Source organism: Caloenas nicobarica, chromosome 29, assembly GCF_036013445.1.
Source record: "Caloenas nicobarica isolate bCalNic1 chromosome 29, bCalNic1.hap1, whole genome shotgun sequence".
Taxonomy (NCBI): domain Eukaryota; kingdom Metazoa; phylum Chordata; class Aves; order Columbiformes; family Columbidae; genus Caloenas; species Caloenas nicobarica.
The window spans coordinates 1,354,382-1,376,487 of NC_088273.1; the positions used below are offsets into that span (position 1 = coordinate 1,354,382).

The 22,106-nt window shown below is 56.1% G+C and overlaps 1 protein-coding gene across 1 annotated transcript; it reads left to right on the forward strand.

Annotated features, from left to right (window-relative positions):
- Window positions 1–8,509: 8,509 nt before the first annotated feature.
- Window positions 8,510–18,120, forward strand: LOC135999583 (scavenger receptor cysteine-rich type 1 protein M130-like). Its single transcript, XM_065653145.1, has 14 exons — window positions 8,510–8,594; window positions 9,577–9,891; window positions 11,346–11,654; window positions 11,876–12,190; window positions 12,710–13,036; window positions 13,121–13,435; window positions 13,780–14,094; window positions 14,488–14,538; window positions 14,623–14,937; window positions 15,353–15,388; window positions 15,673–15,810; window positions 16,715–16,810; window positions 17,485–17,637; window positions 17,867–18,120. Exons 1-14 carry the CDS (start codon window positions 8,528–8,530, stop codon window positions 18,118–18,120), a joined length of 3,006 nt encoding a protein of 1,001 aa, XP_065509217.1. The 5' UTR covers window positions 8,510–8,527.
- Window positions 18,121–22,106: the final 3,986 nt, after the last annotated feature.

Genomic DNA, 22,106 nt, shown 5'->3' on the forward strand with positions numbered 1-22,106 from the left:
CCAAATCCAGTTGCGGCCGGTCATGAGTGGTGTTCCCCAGGGCTCAGTATTGGGGCCAGTTTAATCTCTTTATCAATGATCTGGATGAGGGCATCGAGCGCACCCTCAGTATGTTTGCAGATGACACCAGGTTGGGTGGGAGTGTTGATCTGCTGGAGGGTAGGAAGGCTCTACAGACCAATATGGAGCTGCTGGTTCATTGGGCTGAGGTCAATTGTCTGAGGTGTAACAAGGCCAAGTGCCAGGGCCTGCACTTGCCTCATAACAACCCCATGCAAGACTACAGGCTTGAGGAAGTGTGGCTGGAAAGCTGCCTGGTGGAAAAAGACCTGGGGGTGTTGATCGACAGCGACTGAACATGAGCCAGCATGTGCCCAGGTGGCCAAAAAGGCCAATAGCCTCCTGGAGTGCATCAAGAATAGAGCAATGGGCAGAACCTGGGCAGCGATCATCCCCTTGTACTCAGCGCTGGTGAGGCCAGAAGTCGAATCCTCGGTTCAGTTTTGGGCCCTTCACTTTAGGAAAGACCCTGAGGTGCTGGAGTGAGTGCAGAGGAGGGGACAAGGCTGTTGAGAGCCTGGAGCACAAGTCTTCTGAGGAGCAGCTGAGGGACCTGGGGGTGTTTAGCCTGGAGAACAGGAGGCTGCGGGGAGACCTTTCGCTCTCTACAACTATCTGAAAAGAGGCTGTAGAATGAAGGGTGTTGGTGTTCTCATGAGTAGCAAGTGATAGCATGAGAGGAAATGGCCTCAGGTTGTGCCAGAGAAGGTTCAGAATCGATATTAGGAAACATTTCTTCATGGAAAAGTTTATGAAGCAGTGGAACAGAGTACCCAGGGCAGTGGTTGAGTCACCATCCTTGTTCCTTACAACAGCTTCTAGGAGGATCTCTTCCATGTTCTTCCCAGGCACAGGTAAGAGGCTGACAGGTCAGTAGTTTTCAGGGTCCTCCTTTCTACAGCAGAGGAGACAAACACTGCCACACAGTGCAGCTCGGAACATGGGGACTGGGCATGAGGAGGAAGAAATGTCACTCAAAGGGTAGTGCTGTGGTACAAGAAATCATTCAGAAGGAGCATGAGATCAGTCCACCTCCTTGTGTTTCAAGGAACAGACCATGAGAGTAGAGACACATCAGTCAATGTATGGAAATACCTGGGTGAGAGCAAGGGGAGGAAGCGAGATGGGTGTCTGCAGCCTGCAGGGAAACAGAAGCAGCTGTGGGATAGTGTAGGACAACCTGTGGTGGAGATGGCAAAGGGCACTGGCAAGGCTGGAAGTCACCAAGAGAACCCAAGTCTTTGTCCCCTTGGTTACGGCAATCATCATGTTGTCCTCAGGCACTGGGGCACCTCATGGCCTCCTTGCACACCCCCAGTAAGGATGGGAACTGTCACACCATTGTCCTTCACTCAGCATCACACAGCCCACATCCCCCTGCCCCAGGAAGAGCCCTGAGCAATGGGTGAGGGACAGGATCTGCCTTCCCAGGGGCTGGGGGTCAGGCCTTGGCCTCTCTGCTTCATCCAACAAAACCAGGCTTTTCTCAGCACCTCAGCTGCCTGCACATGACCCTTTGTTTATCTGCCATCATGGCCTCCAATTCTCTGCTCTAACGAGTCCCTGGGGAGGCTTTGCTGGTACTTGCCCTCAGTGGAACTCATTAATACTTCAAGGTACTCAGTACTTTTCTCTTCTGACTTTGACTTCTGGCAAGGTTTGTGCAATCTCCTCTCAGCACCTCAGTGAGTTTCAAGGACTCAGCACCAAATGCACCATGGGGCTCATTACACTGAAGAAAGCTCTAAGAAACCATGTCTCTTCTTGTAATTGTCTTCTACTCTTGTACAGTGAAGTAGAGAGTTTTCTTGGTGTAACTATGTAGAAAGATTTCAAAAAGCTTCTCATAAAAGCGTCTTTCTATTTTAAAGGGTGTATTTCATTAATTTTTCCGTTTAAAGAAAATATTCTATCAGTATTATATCGATCCAGGGTCTCTCCTGTGGAGGTCTGGACTGGTTGGAGAAGGTCTGACACTTGAGGCCTGACACTGTGTGGACAACCTTGCTCCTCACCTCCCCAACCCCATCATTTCTCTCATTGCCCACCTGGGACTTGCATCCCTTTTCCTTACCCCAGTCTTCTCCACTGCAGGCTGCAGCTGGATGTTCCACCTCCTTTGCACCAGCTCCCACCTGCTCTCCTTGGAGACCTGGCTGCACACAGGCAAAGAGGGACTTTTCTTTCCTTTTGAACAAACAAAATAAAACTGATAAGATTCATGATTAAAAGAAAGCACACTCCTCAACTGTATGCCAAGGACAAACTGCCACCAATGAGATTCACCATTCACAAGGCATAACCATGAGAAAATATTTTAGGCAGAAATGAATTACAAAATAAACACAATAAAAGAGTTGGCTAAAGACAGAATTAGACAGACTACCAAAAGACAAGGAAGCTTTTACCTCCTTGAAGCTGAAAGCAGCAACTGGATTGTTGAGAGGTGTCTGAGTGATCAAAGAGTAAGGGGAAGGGAAATCCAGAGAGCAATCGCAAGTGCTTGTGTGTAGATTAGTTGCTGGAAATGTGACTTCAGACATGGTCAGTTTAGTTAGGATGGGTGGAAATACATGAAAGATGAGGGAGATCAGATGCACAGCCTAACAGAGAGAGTGCTGGCAAGGCAAATCTAGTGGAAGATGAGAAGTTCTCCTCTTGCTCTAAATGCACATGCTGAAAAGTCTAATTTTGATCTCAAGGGAAAACACTGATATTTTATTTAAGGTATTTAATTTTTTCAGCTGATGATTTCCTGCTCCTGCTTTTAAAGACGTGTGCAAATGTCTCGCATTTTCAGGGCGAGCTCCATTGCCTGACCACAAGTATCCAGGGCCACCTCCAGAGGAGCCAGTGTCTCTGCAGTCTATGTCTGGACTGGTCGTTGTCACAGAGGACCCGCTGGAGACCAGAGCCCCTGGGAAGCTGCAGCTGGAGCCTGGGCAGAGGGTCCCAGGGCACCTACACTGGCACCACCCACCCCTGTCCCTGTAACCGCATCCCAGCCCAATATCATGATCACTTGCCTTTGCAAGCAGAGGCAGAACATAAAATCCCCCGGAGATCAGTATAGTAAAACAAGGCAAAACAAAGGAAGGAGGTTAACAATACCAGATATATTTGAAGCCTAAATCTGCAATAAGACTTGTCTTTCACTCTACATCTTTCATTCTATTTTTTATTGCTTAAAACAAAAAAAATGTTCTCAACATTTCCATCATATGGAAACCTACAGCATTCGAAACACTTTATTTTTGTCTTACACAGCCCAGGGCCCCAAAAGCTCCCTGCCAATAACTGTCCATGCCACTTCTTACTCTTGGCACAGAGTGAATCCCACTCTGAGGTTTTGGCGACACTTGCCTGATGGAGAAAAGCAGGGTAAAAAGCTTCAGTGTAATGTGCCCATTTGGGATGGCCAAATTTGCACTGATCTTATCAGATATCTGTCATCTGTCTTTTTATATGAGAAAATCTGTATTTGTGTGTAGGTACAAGCACAGAAGAATCATAAAATAATAGAATAATGGAATCATAGAATCACGTAGGTCAGAAAAGACCTTTAAGATGATAGAGTCCAGGCATAAACCCAACACTGCCAAGTCCACCACTAAAGCATGTCCCTAAGCCCCATTTCTACATGTCTTTTAAAACCCTCCAGAGATGGTGACTCAACTACTTCCCTGAGCAGCCAGTTCAAATGCCCAAAAATCCTTTTCATGAAGAAATTTTTTCTGTTACCCAGTCATTCCCTGGCACAACTTGAGGCCATTTCCTCTTGTTCTATCACTTGTTACCTGGATAAAAGAGACTGACCCACACCTCACTACAACCTCCTTTCAGGTAGTTGCAGAGACCAATAAGGTCTCCCCTCAGCCTCCTTTTCTCCAGGCTAAACAGCTTCAGCTTCCTCAGCCACTCCCCATCTGACTTGTGCTCCAGACCCTTCATCAACTTTGTTGTCCTTCTCTTAACTGACTCCAGCACCTCAAAGTCTTTCTTGCCGTGAGGTGCCCAAAACTGACCCCAGGATTCGAGGTGTAGCCTCACCAGTGGCCAGGACAGGGGAACAATCTCTTCTCTAGTCCTGCTGGTCACACTAGTGCTGATACCAGCCAGGATACCATTGGCCTTTTTTGGCCACCTGAGCACACTGCTGGCTCAGGTTCAGCCCCTGTCGACCAACAGCTCCAGGTCCTTTTCCACCAGGCAGCTTTCTAGCTGCTCCTCTCCGAGCCTGTAGCATTACCTGGTGGTGTTATGACTCAAGTGCAGGACCTGGCACTTGGCTTTGTTGAACCTCAGGCAACTGGCCTCAGCCCATCATTTCATCCAGTCCATATCCCTCTGTAGAGCCTTCCCAGCCTCCAGCAGATCAACACTCCCACCCAACTTGGTGTCATCTGCAAACTTACTAAGGGTGCACTTGATCCCATTGTCCAGATCATTGATAAAGAGATTAAACAGAACTGGCCCCAATACTGAGCCCTGAGGAACACCACTCATGACCAGCCACCAACTGGATCTGACTCTGTTCACAACTCTTTGGGCCCAGCCCTCCAGCCAGTTCTTTACCCAGCAAGGAGTATGCCTGTCCAAGCCATGAGCAGCCAGTATTTTTACTTTTTTGTTCTATTTTATTTTATTTTGTTTTATTTATGAAAAAAATATGGTATTTAAAATGTATATATGCCTCTGTACATGTGTATAAGAGTATACACATCATATATAGATATATACGTATGTATAAAACCAGAGAAATTAAATATACATAGCCATTATAACGTACATATAAAATGGATAATGCCTTCTTTAATAAGATCTAATGGAATGAAGAAGTAGATTTGAAATGAGAGTAGAAAGAAAAGTATAAGGATGGGTCGACATCCCCCATTTTACCTGGTCCAGAAGCAGCCCACAGATGTCTGGGGAGGAACTTCAATCAGGTGGGGAGGACACAGACAAGCTGGATCATGCCCAAGGGCTATGTCCTCCCCCAGGAGGCCACTGAGGGGCCCTCAGCACAAATCCTTTCACATACAAGGAAAAGCCCAGTCCTGTGGGCTGGACTGGACGGCCCCCACATCCCAGCCCAGACCAGCAGGACATGCCGTGCGGGATTACTGGGTCAGACTCTGAGCTCTTCTGGGTGCTGCAAAACACAGGCAAACTGTCTGTGAACATGGAAAACCAGGACAAAATGCCAGCTTCCGAAGAACATGTGCATGGGGACAATATGGAAAAGACCTGAAGAGGATCTCAAAATAGACAATGTGAAGCGGAAGATGTTGCCAATGAACCCATGAACCACAAATTGGATGTTGAGGTGCCAAACAGAGGCACCTCCCTGGTTGTGGGGGTCACCCAGCTGCCTGTAAGGCCACTGTGGGGTGCAGGCTGGTGATAAATAGGTTTCCTTGTCCTTAGGTTCATAACCTGATTGAATGTTCCAGACTGCTCTGAGTGAGGGGAGAAGTGATGGGACTTGCCCAGGTCCACCTGAGCCACACCAGCCAAACCCAGTGTGCTGTGTGTGTCATGTCTGGGGTGGGGAAGGGGGTGGTGGTGGATGTCAATGTCTTGAACACTGTAGGACCTGAGCAGAGTGCACATGGTATGGAATAAGGGGTGGAGATTGTACTGCCTGGGATGGAGCTAATTTTCTTGTTCACAGTCCCTGCTGATGGCGCCCAGAACAGCTTTGACAACACTCATGTTGTAGCGGTTGCTGGGCAGCACTGGCACAGCCTCAAGGCCTTCGCTGTTTCTCCCTCTGCCCTAACAGTGTGGAGGCTGCAGGTGGCAAGAGGCTGGAGGGGACAAAGCCAGGAGAGCTGACCCCAACTGACCAGAGGGATATTCCACACCATATGACCTCATGGTCAGCAATAGAACTGAGGAGGCAGGTGTGTTCTTCAGAACATCCTTTGCTCAGAGACAGGTTGAGCATATATATCTCCTGCTGTGAGTGATTACTTTTCCACTTCAGTTGTCTTTATCTTGACCCATGAGATATTCTTTCTTGCTTTTGCCCTTCCAATTCCCTCCCCCATCCCGCTGCTGGGGATTGAGCAAGTGATTGGGTGGGCGCTGCCAGATGGGGTCACCCCCAACATGTGCACAGAGCAAATAGGTTGTGCTGGTGAGGTCCCTGGTGTCTCAGTAGATCACAGGCCAGGAGCTGACTCAGCGATTGTGTAAGTGGTTGCAGGTCACTGACACCCGAGCAGCTGACAGGCCCAGCGCAGCACACAGTTTGTGTCACAGCTTGTGAGGTCACTTGTGCCTTTGTGTCTCGCAGGCGAGCAGACAGCAAGTGGGTGGATGTGACGTGGTCAGGTCACTGGTGCCTGAGGAGCTGAAGGCAAGAGGGAGAAACGTGGCTTGGGATGTACTTGTGATGTCAGTCCTGGCTGAATGGCTGATGGGCCAGGACCAGGTGCACGTCCTTACAGGTGCTGGGGAGGTCACCAGGTGTCTGAGTCAGCCACCCCTGAGTAGCTCACAGGCCTGGAGTAGGGCCATGGCATGTGTAGGTGCTTGTAACGTCACTGCTGCCTGAGCAGTGATAGGCCAGGAGCAGGCCCATAGATTGTGTAGGTGGTTTTGCGGTCATTGGTGTCTGAAGAGCCAATAGGCCAGGAGCAGGCCCATAGTTCATGTAGGTGGTTTTGTGGTCATTGGTGTCTGAATAGCCAACAAGCCAGGAGCAGGCCCATATCAGACATAGATATTATGACATCACCAGTGGCTGAGTAGTAGATGGGCCAGGAACAGACACATGGCTCGTCTGGGTGCTCGTGATGTCACAAAACCATATTTATACCCCACCCAAATTCAGCTTTTTGGAGCCATTGCAGCAGAAGTCCATAGAGTGCACACACACGTGTGACAGTGTAACCAATGAGCACACAGTGGTGGCGGTAGAGGTGTGAGGTCACTGTCAGTGTAACCAATGAGCACACAGCGGTGACCGTAGAGGTGTGAGGTCACTGTCAGTGTAACCAATGAGCACACAGCGGTGGCAGTAGAGGCTGTGAGGTCACTGTCAGTATAACCAATGAGCACACAGCAGTGGCAGTAGGAGCTGTGAGGTCACTGTCAGTGTAACCAATGAGCACACAGCGGTGGCAGTAGAGGTGTGAGGTCACTGTCAGTATAACCAATGAGCACACAGCGGTGGCAGTAGAGGTGTGAGGTCACTGTCAGTATAACCAATGAGCACACAGCGGTGGCAGTAGAGGTGTGAGGTCACTGTCAGTATAACCAATGAGCACACAGCGGTGGCAGTAGAGGTGTGAGGTCACTGTCAGTATAACCAATGAGCACACAGCGGTGGCAGTAGAGGTGTGAGGTCACTGTCAGTGTAACCAATGAGCACACAGCGGTGGCAGCAGGAGCTGTGAGGTCACTGTCAGTATAACCCATGCACACCCAGCACTGGCAGTAGGAGGGTGCAGTGCTCACGTCACCGGTGACACCCCATGGCCATGGAGCTCGGTGCAGACCGTCCATGTGCTGTCACAGGGTCCCCACGAGGTACCGGAGCTGCCCGGCCCCGTGTCTGCGAGGCCGAAGGAGCAGCCCCTGCAGCCCTGGCTGCAGCCGTCGGGGTGGGGGTGGCTCGGGGGCACCGCAGGGATGTGCCCGGGCACGGCGCCCGGAGGAAACCACAGACTTCCTGCCCGGGTGCCGCGGGGGGAGCGCGGGGGCTGTGGTTTGTGCACCTGCAGGCTGCAGCTCTGATCCACCCGTGGGGAATAACGGCCCCTCGGTGACACACTGACAGGCAGGGACGCGTCTGAGCCCCTGGGCTGCACGTCTGCTGCCAGGACAGGGACGTGTCCCAGCTCCAGCTCCTGCGAGGGACCTTCCGTGGGCTCTCCAGGGAGCGGTGGGTGAGCCAGCGCTCCTGGGATGGGGCTCTGCCCTGGGCTAAGGCCCTTTCCCAGCTGCTGCTCCCAGCACAGTGGGGTCTGTCACAGGGGCTGTTTCCTTCCCTTCCTGACACAGCCCCGGTGCAGTCGCAGCCCCATGGGTCTTATAGCACAGGAGTGTTTGGACGCTCTCTACCTCGAGCTCTTGGATAGTCTGTCACAGGACATGCTCGGTGCTCCTGGTCCCCACCACAGGGCTCAAGGAGTAAAAAATTGTTTGCCCCACTACAACCAGCCCTGTCCTGTGACGTTCCACCAGCACAGTGATGTGACACCTGCAGCGGAGCCGTCCCTCATATATGGTCATGAATGGCGCTGGAGAAGTTCATTGGAGGACTGGGCTGTGTTGGAGGGGAGATAGCTCCCGATAATGTCTAAAAAGGTGCTGCTGCTTCGATTGGCTCCTCCTGTAGCTGGGGAACATCTGCAGAGATATATTGCCCTCCCGTCATCATTGTTCCCACGAGTCCCTGGAGCTGTGGCAGGGAGTGTGGCACAGAGGGATGCGCCATCAGGGCAGGAGGCTCAGGATGGGCACAGAGGGACTCCTGTCCCCTCAGACGCTGTGGCTGCTCCTCTGGGTCCAGCTGTGCAGGGGTAAGTGCTGACTCCCTTGTCCCACCGCCCAGGGCCAGCGGGTACCAGTGTGGTCATGGGGATCTGTCTGGGAATGGGGTTTCTTTGCAGGTGCTCCTGAGACAAGGGGCAGAAGGTGCTCAGATCCATGGAGCCTGTGCCCTTCCCTGTGCCTATCTGGATGGGAAAGAGTATCTCCTTTTCCAGGGCTCCAGTGTTCAGGGCAGCCCGTGCCTGGCTGGATTCACAGACACCCTGTCCTGGGGTACCATTTTGGGCCCCCTTGTTCCCAGCACTCTACCTCTGGAGCCAGTGGTGGCCTCACTGGTGATGGCAGCACCCAGAGATCCCCAGGCCACTGCCAGCCTCTGGGGTGCCCCAGAGGGTTTGTGTGCTGCTCAGCGCCCCTTGTTCCAGGGGAGCCCTGACCCCACAAGAGCAGTTTGTGCCCCGCAGAGGGAAGAGGATGGGGACTTCTGCAGTGGGGAGACGTCCTTCCTGGGGGGCCAGGCCCAGTGCAGGGGCTGGGCTGACACCAGGAGAGGAGGGGATGTGTGATCCTCTGGATGGTCTCAGTGGGAACAGGGAAAGCCCTGGGGCTGGGCCGGGTTTGGATGGTGCTGGGGCAGGTGGTTTGCAGGGGAAGCTGCAGCCCTGGGTACACGGGACTCTTCAGGGGGTGCTGGTCTGGGGGGCAGCAGGTGCCTAGTGCAGGGATGGGCAGTGTGTGGGTGGGCATGGGTGGGGGACAGGTGGCCTTTGGGACGGGAAGAGGTGCCTTGTGTGGTGGGATGGAGAATGACCCAGCCGTGCTGGACGTGGGCACGCCCAGGCTTGCGCAGCTGTGGGGACAGAAGGGACCCTTGCACTGCTCTGGGGACAGCCTGGAGGGGAGGGGGCTCCCACCCTGGTACATCTGATTCAGTGCAGGCAGGAGGTTCCCCCAGACCTGCAGCACTGGGGCTCAGCGCTCTCCTGACTCATCCCGTGTTGGTGTTTGAAGGTTCTGCGGAGGTGAGGCTGGCGGATGGCGGCAGGCGCTGTGCTGGGAGAGTGGAGGTGAAACAGCATGAACAGTGGGGGACTGTGTGTGGTGACTACTGGAGCATGAAGGACGCTGCAGTGGTTTGTAAGCAGCTGGGCTGTGGGTCTGCTGTTGGAGCTCCTCAGTACGGACACTTTGGGGCAGGATCTGGCCCAATTTGGATGAGTGATGTTGACTGTAATGGCACCGAATCTGCCCTGTCTGACTGCACACATGCCAGATGGGGTGAACATTACTGTATTCACATTCTTGATGCTGGAGTGACATGTTCAGGTAAGGGGTCAGCCTGTTCTTCACCTTTGGGGCTGTGATGGGGAAAGGCACCTGGCTGTACTCTCAGGGAACAAAAAGCATGAGCCAGAGAAAGTGCCAGTGATGCTGGTCCAACTGCTGAGCTGGGACTGTCATTGCTCATTTTCCCAGTCCCTGGGAAAGCCCAGAAGGAACCTACCCCAGGGTGAACTAACCCTGTCACAGTCTCTCAGCCCCATCTCGGTGTCTTAGGCTGCACACAAATCCTCCATCCTGCCCTGGGGTGTCTGCTGGTGTCTGTCGGTCCCCACTCATTCTGCGAGATCCCAGCCAACAAGGCTGAGGATCCCTGAGCTGGAAACACCAAGAGGGAACATGCCGGCACCCCACACCTTGGAGGAAGAGCATAAGATGGCTGGTCACGCTGGGTTGTTCCCCCTCAGGGACATGCGAATCTTGATGGGGGCACTTTTCAGGAACTTTTCTTTCTTTGCTGGGCCCTGGGCAGAGGAGCAGGCGGCACACGGCCCCTCACTGCTCAACCCCAGGGCTTGGCTGTGTGGTCCCGCTCTGTGAGGCTTTAGGAGCTTGGCAGCTACTTGACTCTGGCTGCTTCTTCTGCATCACTGCATGCACGGGCTGGTCCTGAGACATCCCTGGGGCTGTGACAGCCCTGTGGGGACAGGACCCCATGCAGGCAGCGCTGACCAGCTGCCCAACCCCTCCTGCCTGCCCACAGCTCCCCACACTGACCCATGAAACAGGGTCTCTGCCAGCACTTACTGACTCTCGTCCGTGCTGCTGTCACCCTCTGAAGCAGCGTGAGACCAGGGGGACATGCGGGTCTCCTGTCCCCTGCCTGGCCATTGGCCTGGGACCTGTGCACCCCTGGGCAGAGCACGGTGTCCCTGGATGAGAACATCCCCCTCGAGCAGGCAGGGGAGGGCTCTGGAGAGCGCCAGCCATGATAACAGCTGCTCCATTTCTGTGCTCTGGGACATCTCCCACCTAAAAGGAACCTCCCAACACCCCAGGAACACCCCTGGGAGCAGAGTGCATTTCTGGTTGCACCCAGGTGATGATGATCCTGCCTGGCCCAAGCTCTGCAGGGGCTGAGCAGCTGCAGCTTCATCATCATCTGGGCCAGTTCTCCTGGACCGCAACTGCTCACACGGCTGCGGTGCTGGGGGGACCATGCCGGGCAGCACAGAGGAGCTTGTGTGGGAGCCCTTTGTGTGAGCAGCACCTGTGGCTGTGAGTGTGTGGCAGACACACCCCTCGGGTGCTCTGGTGGTGTAGACAAGGGGAGGAGGAGTCTTGGATGTGTTTCTGGCACCAGCCCTTCCCCAACAGCTTCCTCTGGGATGTGCAATGGGCACTTTGGCCATGGCTTGCTTGGAGGTGATGTGGGATGAGGGCACGTAACTGCCAGAGGGTCTGGGAACTCCCAGGTTTTCTGGTGTTTTTTTATCCAGGATTTTTCCGTCTGGTGGGAGGGAAGAGCCGCTGCTCAGGACGTGTGGAGATCCGTGATGGGGACCAGTGGAAAACTGTTTGTGATTCCCACTTTGGCCCCAAAGCTGCTGAGGTGGTCTGCAGGGAGCTGCAGTGCGGCGTGGCCCTGCCTGTGTCTGGAGGAGGTCACTTTGGAGAAGGGGTTGGTCCCATGTGGGATGGAGAGCTGCAGTGTGTGGGGAATGAGTCCCTCCTGTCCTCCTGCCCCACGGGGTCCTCCCGGGACCAGGCCTGCACCCAGATGAACAGCGCTGCTGTCAGCTGCACACGTAAGGACAAAGGGTGGGGTGGTGAACACTGGGGCTGTGCCAGGGGTTGGGAACAGAGCAAGAACCAGGCTGGGTGGGTGTAGGTCAGGAGGGATCATTGCACCGTCTCCAGCACAAAAACCGTGCACAAGGAGAAGAAAGGCATCTGTCCCTTTGGACTGTCCACTGGCTACCGAGGCTACAAAAGCACCAACCCACCCTCTCTCCTCCTCTGTCCCCAGAGTACACAGCGTTCAGGCTGGTGAACGGCAGCACAGCGTGTGCAGGGAGGCTGGAGGTCCAGGTGCTGGGGACCTGGGGGACCCTCTGTGCCTCCCGCTGGGATCTCTCGGATGCCCACGTTCTGTGTCGTCAACTCCACTGTGGGTTTGCTGAGTCCATTCCTGGAGGAGAGTATTTTGGGAGAGAAACCGGCCCTGTCTGGAGAGACTCGTTCCACTGTGACGGGACTGAAGCCCACCTGGGACAGTGCCCAGTGACCACCCTGGGGGCCTCCCCATGCTCCCACGGGAACAACGCTGCTGTCATTTGCTCAGGTCAGTGCTGGGAAAATGGTGCATTAGCTCCATTTCCCTTTGTGGGAGACATGGCCACCCAAAGCTGGGTCACATGGCAGCGCCAGGCTGAATTTCTCCCTGGAGGATCCCTGGGGGGCTTTCCCTGCTCACACTGACTGCTCTGCTCTGGGAGAGCTGAGGTCTGAACAGAGGCAGACACCTGTCCCCAGGGCAGCGCCTCGGGCCCCAGCACCACTGCCAGGCCTGTGTTCCATAGGATGAGCCCAGGACAGGTCGGTGGGGCTCTGCTCCATCCCTGTGGCTGCAGACAGCCATATCCCATCCCCACAGAGAGCCCTGCAGAGCCCCATCCCACCACCCAGCAGCAGCAGGCCTGGCTGTGAGCTGCAGACAGGGCCTGGGCTTTGCCCTGGCTTCTCGTCAGCACAGGGCTCAATCTTGTCCTGTCTGGTCGGGCAAACCCCCCTTGCCCTCCTCCCTGGAGGCTGCCGTGCTGCCCGGTGCCGCTGATGGCTGTGGCTCCTCTGCTGTCCCCAGGCCCAGCCGACTCTGCGTCCCTGCGGCTGGTGGGCGGAGGGAGCCGGTGCGACGGGCGAGTGGAGATCTTCCAGCGCGGGACGTGGGGCAGAGTCCTGGACGACCAGTGGGACGTGCAGGAGGCCAGCGTGGTGTGCCGGCAGCTGCGGTGTGGAGAGGCAGAAAAAGCCTACAACCCCCCAAAGCCTGAGCGAGGGACGGGCCCCGTGGGGCTGCGAGGGGTCCGGTGCGCAGGGCACGAGGCCAGCCTGACCCTCTGCAACACCTCCCTGCCCGGGAGTTTGCTGTTGGGAGGGATTGTGGAGGACGTGGGAGTCATTTGCTGGGGTGAGCGGTGCTGCACGAGCCCCCAGATGATGGGGTGGGGGGCAGCCACCCCCTGACAGCACCTGGGGTTTCTCCCCACTGCAGGGAGCTGGCGGGTCCGGCTGGTCAACGGGTCCGGGCGCTGCGCAGGGCGAGTGGAGATCTACTACCAGGGCAGCTGGGGGACCGTCTGTGACGATGGCTGGGACTTGTCTGATGCCGCCGTCGTTTGCCACCAGCTGGGCTGCGGAGGGCCGGTGGAGGCGGCCGGCTCCGCTCGGTTCGGAGAAGGCTCCGGGCACATCTGGCTGGATGGTGTGAACTGCTCTGGGTCCGAAGCTGCTCTCTGGGACTGCGCTGCCGGGCCCTGGGGGCAGCACGACTGCGGGCACAAAGAGGACGCGGGCGTCATCTGCTCAGGTCTGTGCTGGGAGATGTGCTGGGATGGTTCCCAGGGAGGCTGGGATGCAGGGAAAGCCGGGCATGGCCAAGGCTGTCCCTGGCTGAGCCCCTGCCTGAGCCCGGCCTATGGACACCCATGCACGGGTGCCCTCAGTCCCACTGGGGTCCCTGGGGAGCTCAGCTGTCCCCCAGGGTGAGTGGGGAGAGCAGGGCTGTGTGTCCATCAGGGACTTCTCTCTGCCCTGGCTGCAAGGGGGACTTCCTGGCCCTGTCCTGCCTGGCTGGCGGCCTGGGGAGCGCAGAGGTGTCCTGGCTCCCACAGCCCCAGACCAGCCTGTTCCTCTTGCTGCCTTTCCTCCCAGAGTTCATGGCCCTGAGGCTGGAGAACAGTGACGGCTGCTCCGGGCGCCTGCAGGTTTTCTACAACGGGACGTGGGGGAGTGTTTGCTCCAACTCGATGACTCCTGACACGGTGTCACTGGCATGCAAGGAGCTGGGCTGTGGGGACGGAGGATCCCTGGAAACAGGCCTGCCCTATGGCAGGGTGTCTGGCCCTGCCTGGCTGGATTACGTGCAGTGTGGGGAGAAAAACATCTCTTTTTGGCAGTGTCCCTCTGCTCCCTGGGACCCGCAGTCATGCGATGACCTGCGAGATGAGACCCACATCACCTGCAATGGTAATTCTGAGCCACTCGGGTCCGGTGTCACCCCAGCTTCTGCTCCCCTCTGGGCACAGCCAAATGCAGAGAAAGAGCTTGGAGGGGTTTTCATTTCCATGTCAGACTCTTCTGCTGCTGGTGGCACAAACGTGACCACAGCTCTCAGAGCCCCACACGTGCAGCAGCACTTGCCACCCAGCAGTGCCTGAGGGAGGCAGTGACATCTCCAAGTGAGGTCTCAGCAGAGACCAGATGGGGTTCAGAGGAGCCTCCCCTCCATGGACACCCCCTGCTGCTCTGTGACCAAGATGGCACACACAGGCATGACCGGAGCTCAGCCCCGCTCTCTTCTGCACAATCCCCGAGCCAGCCCCTTCACCACAGTGTTTCCTTCTTCAGGGAGACGCCCAGAAATGCCCCCAGAGCCTTTGGCCCCGTGCCCCAACTCCACCAGCTGCACAGGTAGGGAGCTGCTCCTCTGTGTGCTCCTCTTGCCTGGCAGGGCTCTGCTGTCTGAGTGCCATGGCAGCTCTTTGCCTTCTCCAGACAGGGAGAAGATCCGTGCCGTGGGAGGCGAGGACGGGTGCTCGGGCAGAGTGGAGCTCTGGCATCACGGCTCCTGGGGGACAGTGTGCGATGACTCCTGGGACATGCGGGATGCCCAGGTGGCGTGCAGGCAGCTGGGCTGTGGCCCCGCGGTGTCTGCCCTGCGTGAGGCTGCTTTTGGGGTGGGGCAAGGCCCCATCTGGCTGGAGCGGGTGGAGTGCCGGGGGACGGAGTCGTCTCTGCAGGACTGCTGGGCCCGGCCTGGGGACGGACGTGCTTGCCGGCATAAGGAAGATGCTGCCGTGCGCTGCTCGGGTGAGCTGGGGCTGGGACCCCTTGCTCGGGTATTGGCAGGGAGCTGGGGAAGGCCTTTCACCCGCTTGGTCCTGGCACAGCCCCTGAGCTCCCGAGAGCAGGAATGTTCCTGTGGGGTGCAGCAGGCTGGTGCCACGCAGGGAGCAGCCTCGGTGGAACTGGATGTCCTTGGGCCACTGCCCGTGGGGCCCTGCAGCTCCAGGGCCATCCCCTGGGCTGCCTGTGCCACCCTGCCTGCCACCCAGAGCAGAGGCCACGGGCCCTGTCCTGGGTCCCTTTCTAGCACTACAGGAGGGGCAATTTGGACAGGATGTGTCAGGGACACCTACAGACACACATGGGTGTGTGGAGGGGAGGCTCCCTGATATGTGCACTCCCACCCTCTCAGCCCAGCTCTCCTTTTCCTCCTCTGCAGCTGCACCCAGGACAGCAGCATCCCCACCCCAAGCAGGTAACTTGTCCTCCCCCCAGGGCTGGGTATCCCAGGGCCAGACTCTGACCCACAGTTGGGTGGAAGGGGCTCCTTGCTGGAGTGTGAACTCCCAGGAGGAGGCACTGGGGTGTTTGTGTGGGGGTTGAGGAGGGCTGTAATTCACTCAGCAGGGTGGAAGCTTCTCCATCACTCTCCCCCTGGGCCCTCCACTCCCTGCTGCCTTGTGTGATGGGGGTCAGGACTGGTGCTGCCTCCACCTCTCCCAAGGCTGGTGCTGTTCTTCCATGTTCTTGCCCATGCAGATCCCACCCGGGGCCGTCCGACTCTCAATGGGAGGATCTCAGTGCCCGTCATCATCTGCATCATCCTGGGGGCCCTTCTCTGCCTGCTCCTGGCCCTGCTGGCCGGGCAAGTGCTCAGAGCCAGGGCTGGGCGCAGAGGTGGGTCCTTCCACAGAGGTCCCAGTGATGCCTCCTGGAAGGGCTGTGGGTGCTGCGGGGGGTCAGTAAGGGGCACAAGCAGAGCTGAGGGGATGAGACTGTGTGCTGCCACCTGTTCCACGCACCTCATTGACTGTCTGGCCATAGGGCACCAGCAGCAAGGGGTGGAGAGAGCCCAGAGGTGGTGGGAGCAAGAGATGGGGCAAGGAGAGAAATGGCAGAGCAGGACCAGGGAACATGTTATCCTGGGGGAAATGTTATCCTTGGGGAGATATTATCCTGCGGGAGATGCTGTCCTGTGGGAGATGTTATCCTTGGGGAGATATTATCCTGGTGGAGATGCTATCCTGTGGGAGATGTTATCGTGGAGGAGATGTTATCCTGTGGGAGATGTTGTCCTGGGGAGATGTTATCCTGGAGGAGATGTTATCCTGGAGGAGATGGCCAAGGCTGGCAGTGCTCTGGGTAGTGCTGGAGGGTGCTCTGGAGAAAAGGAGAAGACAGGAGGAACACAGAGCAGCAGGGCCCATCTCCACGGTGTCAGGCCCCAGGCTGACCCTCTGCCCAGCCCTGCCTGCCCTTGGTAAGGCTGGGACCCTGCTATGGACTCATGGGGCAGACAGGGGTCAGCTCCATGTCAAACGGAAACATGGGAGCTACTCTGGGGGGATGACCCAGGGGCCAGAGGGGCTTGGGCGCTGTCTCTAAGGGTGTGATGCTGCCCCAGATCATCTCCACAGTGATGTGGCCCTCACTGGGGATGTGGCAGCTGTTCCTGGACAGCACAGTGGGGCTGTGCTGTTGGAGCAGTCCTGGGCTGGGCCAAGGAACAGGTCTGGGGGGGCACAGTGGGGTCCCATCGCCTCTCTGCCTGTCCCTGTGCCAGCCCTGCCTCTGTCCCCAGGCTCCAGGACAGCCCAGGAGCTCTTCCCCGAGGCCGTGTATGAGGAGATTGGTTACAGCCCAGTGCAGGAGAAGCAGGCGAGGTTTGGTCGCTCAGGTGGGTGTGGGCACATCTGCAGGACCCTTTCCCCTGGCCCCACCCCAGGGCTGATCCTCTGAAGCCCCCAGCCCGTGGTCCCTGCAGTGCTGGGGCTGTGTGGTCTGTGGGGAGAGCACCCAGGTCCTGGGCCCGGGAGAGGAGCTGCCTCCCAACCAGCTTTGCTGATCGCAGCTGGACAGCCCCTCTCTTCCTGCCCCTGCACCCCACTTGACCAGTGAGGGATGAGCTGTCCTGGGGCAGCTCTGGGAGCACCCCTGAGACAGAGCTTGACCCAGGGGAACAGGGTGAATTCCCAGCCCTCCTCCCCATGCAGCCCCAGCTCTGTGGGTCCCCCTTCCCCAGCAGCACTGGCCACGAACCAGGTCAGTGGGCTCGCTCCTTAACACCCGCTGCGCATCTCTCCAGGCTCCTCTTCAGAGCAGTCCCTGACCCGGCTGCAGCCCTACCCTGGGTACCGTGAGGAGGAGGATGGTCTGGGATCAGCACCAGGTAATGAAGCAGGAAGAGGCTGATCTGCCTGCAGACAAGTGATGGACAGAGGTGTCACTGAGTGTCACTGTCAGATGGGGAGGACATGAGGGTCTCCTGTGCTGCTGCCAACACCAGTGCCTCCCATCCTCTGCTCTGCAGGATGTATCTTCTCACTGTCACCAGCTCTCCTCTCTTTTCAGATGTTCTTGTTCCGCATGGGGATGGACCAGAAGATGGCTATGATGATGCCAGGGAGGTTTCTCACCCTGAGGAGGACGATGGCCCTGGACAGGGAGCTTGGGAAGTGCCCAGGGTGCCAGAGGAGGGAGCAGGACCCAGGGATGCACCCAGAGGTGAGAGGGAAGTTCAGCGCTGCTGGTTCCTGGGGTGCCATCCCTGCTCACACCCTAGTTGCTGCTGTACTGAGACCTAAACCTCTTGGGAAGGGGAATCCTGCCTCACGAGTTTCCCATGGAGGGACTGGAGGGTGGAAGAAGGAGCTGAATGTGGTGAGGAGCAGGGAGGAATGTGGTGCACAGACCCCATGGGGTGAACTGCAATGTCCTGCATTGCTGCTTGCAGGGGGCAGCCTGTGCTCCCAGAGAAGTGCCGGGGTCCCTGGAGCTGAAGGAGACACCTCATCCCTGTCCCCGGGGAGCATGGGCTATGATGATGCTGAAGAGATCTCTCTGGCACATCCTTGTGAGGACACAAAGGCTGTGACAGAGCTCGGTGCACAGCAATCCCTGAGCCCCCGGCCAGGAGAGCCCATCCCTGCTGTGCAGGTGGGTGCAGCCGGGAGGGAGGAGAGGTCTGTGCAGCTGGGAGAGCCGTAAGCACCGGGGAACCGTCTCCCTTTGCCCATGGGCAGCAGAAACAGCCCAGAGTTTCCTCCATTTTTTCCCTGTTTTTACACTGTGCATCATATTTGTTCTCATTAAAAGTCTCAGTGGACTTTAGCCGGGATCTGGTTTGTGTCTGCCCAGGCATCCGGAAATCTTCCTGAGTTTGTTCAGGGGCAGCAGAGAACAAAGACGTGGCAGTGGGGAAGGGGTTTGTCTCAGGGACAACAGGTTTGGGGTCAGGTTGTGGGGCTGCTAGAGCCCGTGGTCCCTGTGGAATAATCCTGCTGACAGAGACGTTTCCATCCTGCTTTGCCACAGACAGTTTCTAGTCAAAATGGCTCTCTAATAGGTGCCATGATGCACCCCAGTGCCCATTTCTTCACCCCAAGATCTCCCAGCTGCTCTTTCCCCCAGGCCCTGCCTGGGCCAGGCTGGTCCCACAGCGCAGAGGCCATGACAGAGCTGCCAATCAGGGTAAGTCGTGGGCTGTGACCCCACAGAAGTGAACCCTAAGGTGGTCAAGGTGCCCTTTAAACTCCAGATGGCCCCAGAGGTGATGATGGCCCACAGATCTCCTCCTGCAATGGTCAGGAGGCACATGGGTCCCAGAAGCCCGTCTTCATCAATGACTCTCCTGTTCTTGCTCACCGAGTACCTAGAAGGACTCTTGGAGCAGTGACAGTCATGCAGGCACTACCCCTGCAGCCAAACATTTTCAAGCCCATTCTCAAAGCTGAAAAGACAGTAACTTTGCTTGGACATAAAGTCTGTCCCTCTCCTCTCCTCTCAGTTGTTCTCAGTCACAACAAAAGCCCAACTTCCCTGGAATATTTGGGTATGGAAACGGGGGACAGTTGAGACACTTGTGCTGTGAGCCCTGGCTCTGGGCTGAGAGGATGGAGAGCACAGCAGCTTGTGCAGTGCTCAGGAAATGCAGAGGAAGGTACATTTGGAAAGTAAAAATGACATTCAGTGGTTGAGCTGGGGCTGTTTGGGAGTCCCAGTGTGATGGCTGGTGACTTCCAAGCTAGACCCCAGGGGAGCCACTGCTGGTATTTCTGTCCTGACCTGTGCCCTGGCAGCAGGGAGGAACTGATGCAGAGGGATGCTCATGTGGGGCCTCAGACAGATTCCCCTGTGCTTGTATCTCTCTGCTGATGCCCAGAGAGGAGCGTGTCTGTGATTCATCAAACATTGCAGCAGGAGGGCAAAGCGGGGAGGCACAAAACTCTGCTCAGGACAGCGTGTGACTGAACAACACCGGTGCCCACGCTCCCCAGGGGACGAAGCTCAGCACGGCTTTGCCAGCTGTCCTTGGCACATCAGAGGCCCAGCTGTGACAAACCTCCAGACAGAGGATGCTGCCACTCACACCTCAGCTCAGGAGAGTGCCCGGCCCTGGGACCGGGGGGGACGGTGGTCAGGATGCTCCGGTCTGGGAACTGAGGTCCAGGCAAGGAGGTGTATGAGGGGAGCAGTCTGTGCACCATCGAGAATGACAAAGAGGAGAGAGACAGGGTCTTTGCAGAGGCCTCACAAAACAGAGATCCTGATTGCTGATTAGAAGGAGGGACAGCTGGAGATCACCCCAGAAAAGCACTGAATAGAGATTCCTGCCCAGGGAGAGGCGGGAACTCGTGGTGCAAGAAGAAGGCTCCTTCTGACCCACAGATCTGCAGGTACAGGGCATGGGCAGTGCTGTGGCAAGAGCTGGAGGCGCAAGGAGGGCCAGGGCAGGACGGAAGAAGGCAGATGGGCTCCGCAAATGTCAGAGGGAGAAAATCATTGCGAAGGCCAGGGATGAACCAGGGGCCTTTAGATATTCAGTCTGATGCTCTCCCAGCTGAGCTACTTCAGCTCTGCCCTGAACATCCAGCTGCAGCCTGCAGTGGAGAAGTCTGGGGTAAGGAAAAGGGACACAAGTCCCAGGTGGCCAATGAGAGAAATGATGGGGTTGGGGAGGTGAGGAGCAAGTTGTCCACACAGTGTCAGACCTCAAGGGACAGCTTCTCCAACCAGTCCAGACCTCCTTAGGAGAGACCCTGGATCGATATCAGATAATGCTGCAATCACCTCTCCTCCACACTAAAAAAAAAATAAACAATACCCTGAAACCAAAAAAAGTCATTTCTCTTAGAAGGTTTTTGAAATCGTTCTCCATAACTAGACTAGGAAACTTCTCCAATTAACTGTACATGACTAGAAGCAAACTACAAGAAGAGACATGGTTTCTTAGAGCTTTGTTCCGTGTAATGAGCCCCATGGTATATTTGGTACCGAGTCCTTGAAGCTCAGGCGCTGAGAGGAGATTGCACAAACCTTGCCAGAAGTCAAAGTCAGAAGAAAAACGCACTAAGACCCTTGAAGTATAAATGAGTTCCACCGAGGACAAGTACCAGCAAAGCCTCCCCAGGGACTCATTAGAGCAGAGAATTGGAGGCCATGATGGCAGATAAACAAAGGGTCATGTGCAGGCAGCTGAGGTGCTGAGAAAACCCTGGTTTTGTTGGATGAAGCAGAGAGGCCAAGGCCTGCCCCCCAGCCCCTGGGAAGGCAGATCCTGTCCCTCACCCGTTGCTCAGGGCTCTTCCTGGGGCAGGGGGATGTGGGCTGTGTGATGCTGAGTGAAGGACAATGGTGTGACAGTTCCCAGCCTTCCTGGGGGTGTGCAAGGAGGCCATGAGGTGCCCCAGTGCCTGAGGACAACATGATGATTGCCATAGCCAAGGGGACAAAGACTTGGGTTCTCTTGGTTACATCCAGCCTTGCCAGTGCCCTTTGCCATCTCCACCACAGGTTGTCCTACACTATCCCACAGCTGCTTCTGTTTCCCTGCAGGCTGCAGACACCCATCTCGCTTCCTCCCCTTGCTCTCACCCTGGTATTTCCATACATTGACTGATGTGTCTCCACTCCCATGCTCTGTTCCTTGGAACACAAGGTCGTTGACTGAACTCATGCTCCTTCTGAATGATTTATTCTACCACAGCACTACCCTTTGAGTGACATTTCTTCCTTCTCATGTCCAGTTTCCACATTCCAAGCTGCGCTGTGTGGCAGTGTTTCTCTCCTCTGCTGTAGAAAGGAGGACCCTGAAAAGTACTGACCTGTCAATCTGTTACCTTTGCCTGGGAAGATCATGGAACAGATCCTCCCAGAAGCTGTGCTAAGGCACAAGGAGGACAGGGAGGTGATTTGAGACAGCCAGCATGGCTTCACCAAGGGCAAGTCCTGCCTGACTAACCTAGTGGACTTCTACGATGGAGTAACTACATCAGCGGACAAAGGAAGGGCTATGGATGTCATCTCTCTGGACTTCTGTAAAGCCTTGGACATGGTCCCTCACAACACCCTTCTCTCTGAATTGGAGAGATATGGATTTGATGGCTGGACTGTTCCGTGGGTGAGGTAATGTCTCAATGTTCACACCCAAAAAGCAGTGATCAATGGCACGATGGACACTGGTGACAAGTGACGTCCCTCAGGGGTCCATATCGGGATCAGTACTGTTTAATATCTTCATCAATGACATAGTGGGATCAAGTGCATCCTCAGCAAGTTTGCGGATAACACCAAACTGAGTGGTGTTGCTGATACGCCTCTGGGACAGAAGGCCACCCAGAGGGACCTGGATAAGCTCGAGAAGTGGACCCATTTGAATCTCCTGAGGTTCAACAAGGCCATACACAAGGTCCTGCACCTGGGTTGGGGCAACCCCCTTGCTATCATTACAGGCTGGAGGATGAAGGGATGGAGAGCAGCCCTGACGAGAAGGACTTGGGGATCCTGGTGGGTGAAAGACTGGACAGGAGCTGGGAATGTGCGCTTGCAGCCCAGATGGCCAAACATATCTTGGGCTGCATCCAAAGGAGCATGACGAGCAAGTTAAGGGAGGTGATTCTGCCCCACTCCGGTGAGGCCCCACTTGGAGTCCTGCATCCAGCTCTGGGGTCCTCAGTACAGGACAGACATGGAGA

Bases quoted from the DNA above. Each gene is read 5' to 3' on its own strand.
- LOC135999583 (XM_065653145.1), top strand. From the start codon at position 8,528: ATGGGCACAGAGGGACTCCTGTCCCCTCAGACGCTGTGGCTGCTCCTC. The intron at 8,595-9,576 runs GTAAGTGCTGAC...TGGTGTTTGAAG, and splicing joins CTGGGTCCAGCTGTGCAGGG to GTTCTGCGGAGGTGAGGCTG. The intron at 12,191-12,709 runs GTCAGTGCTGGG...TGCTGTCCCCAG, and splicing joins CGCTGCTGTCATTTGCTCAG to GCCCAGCCGACTCTGCGTCC.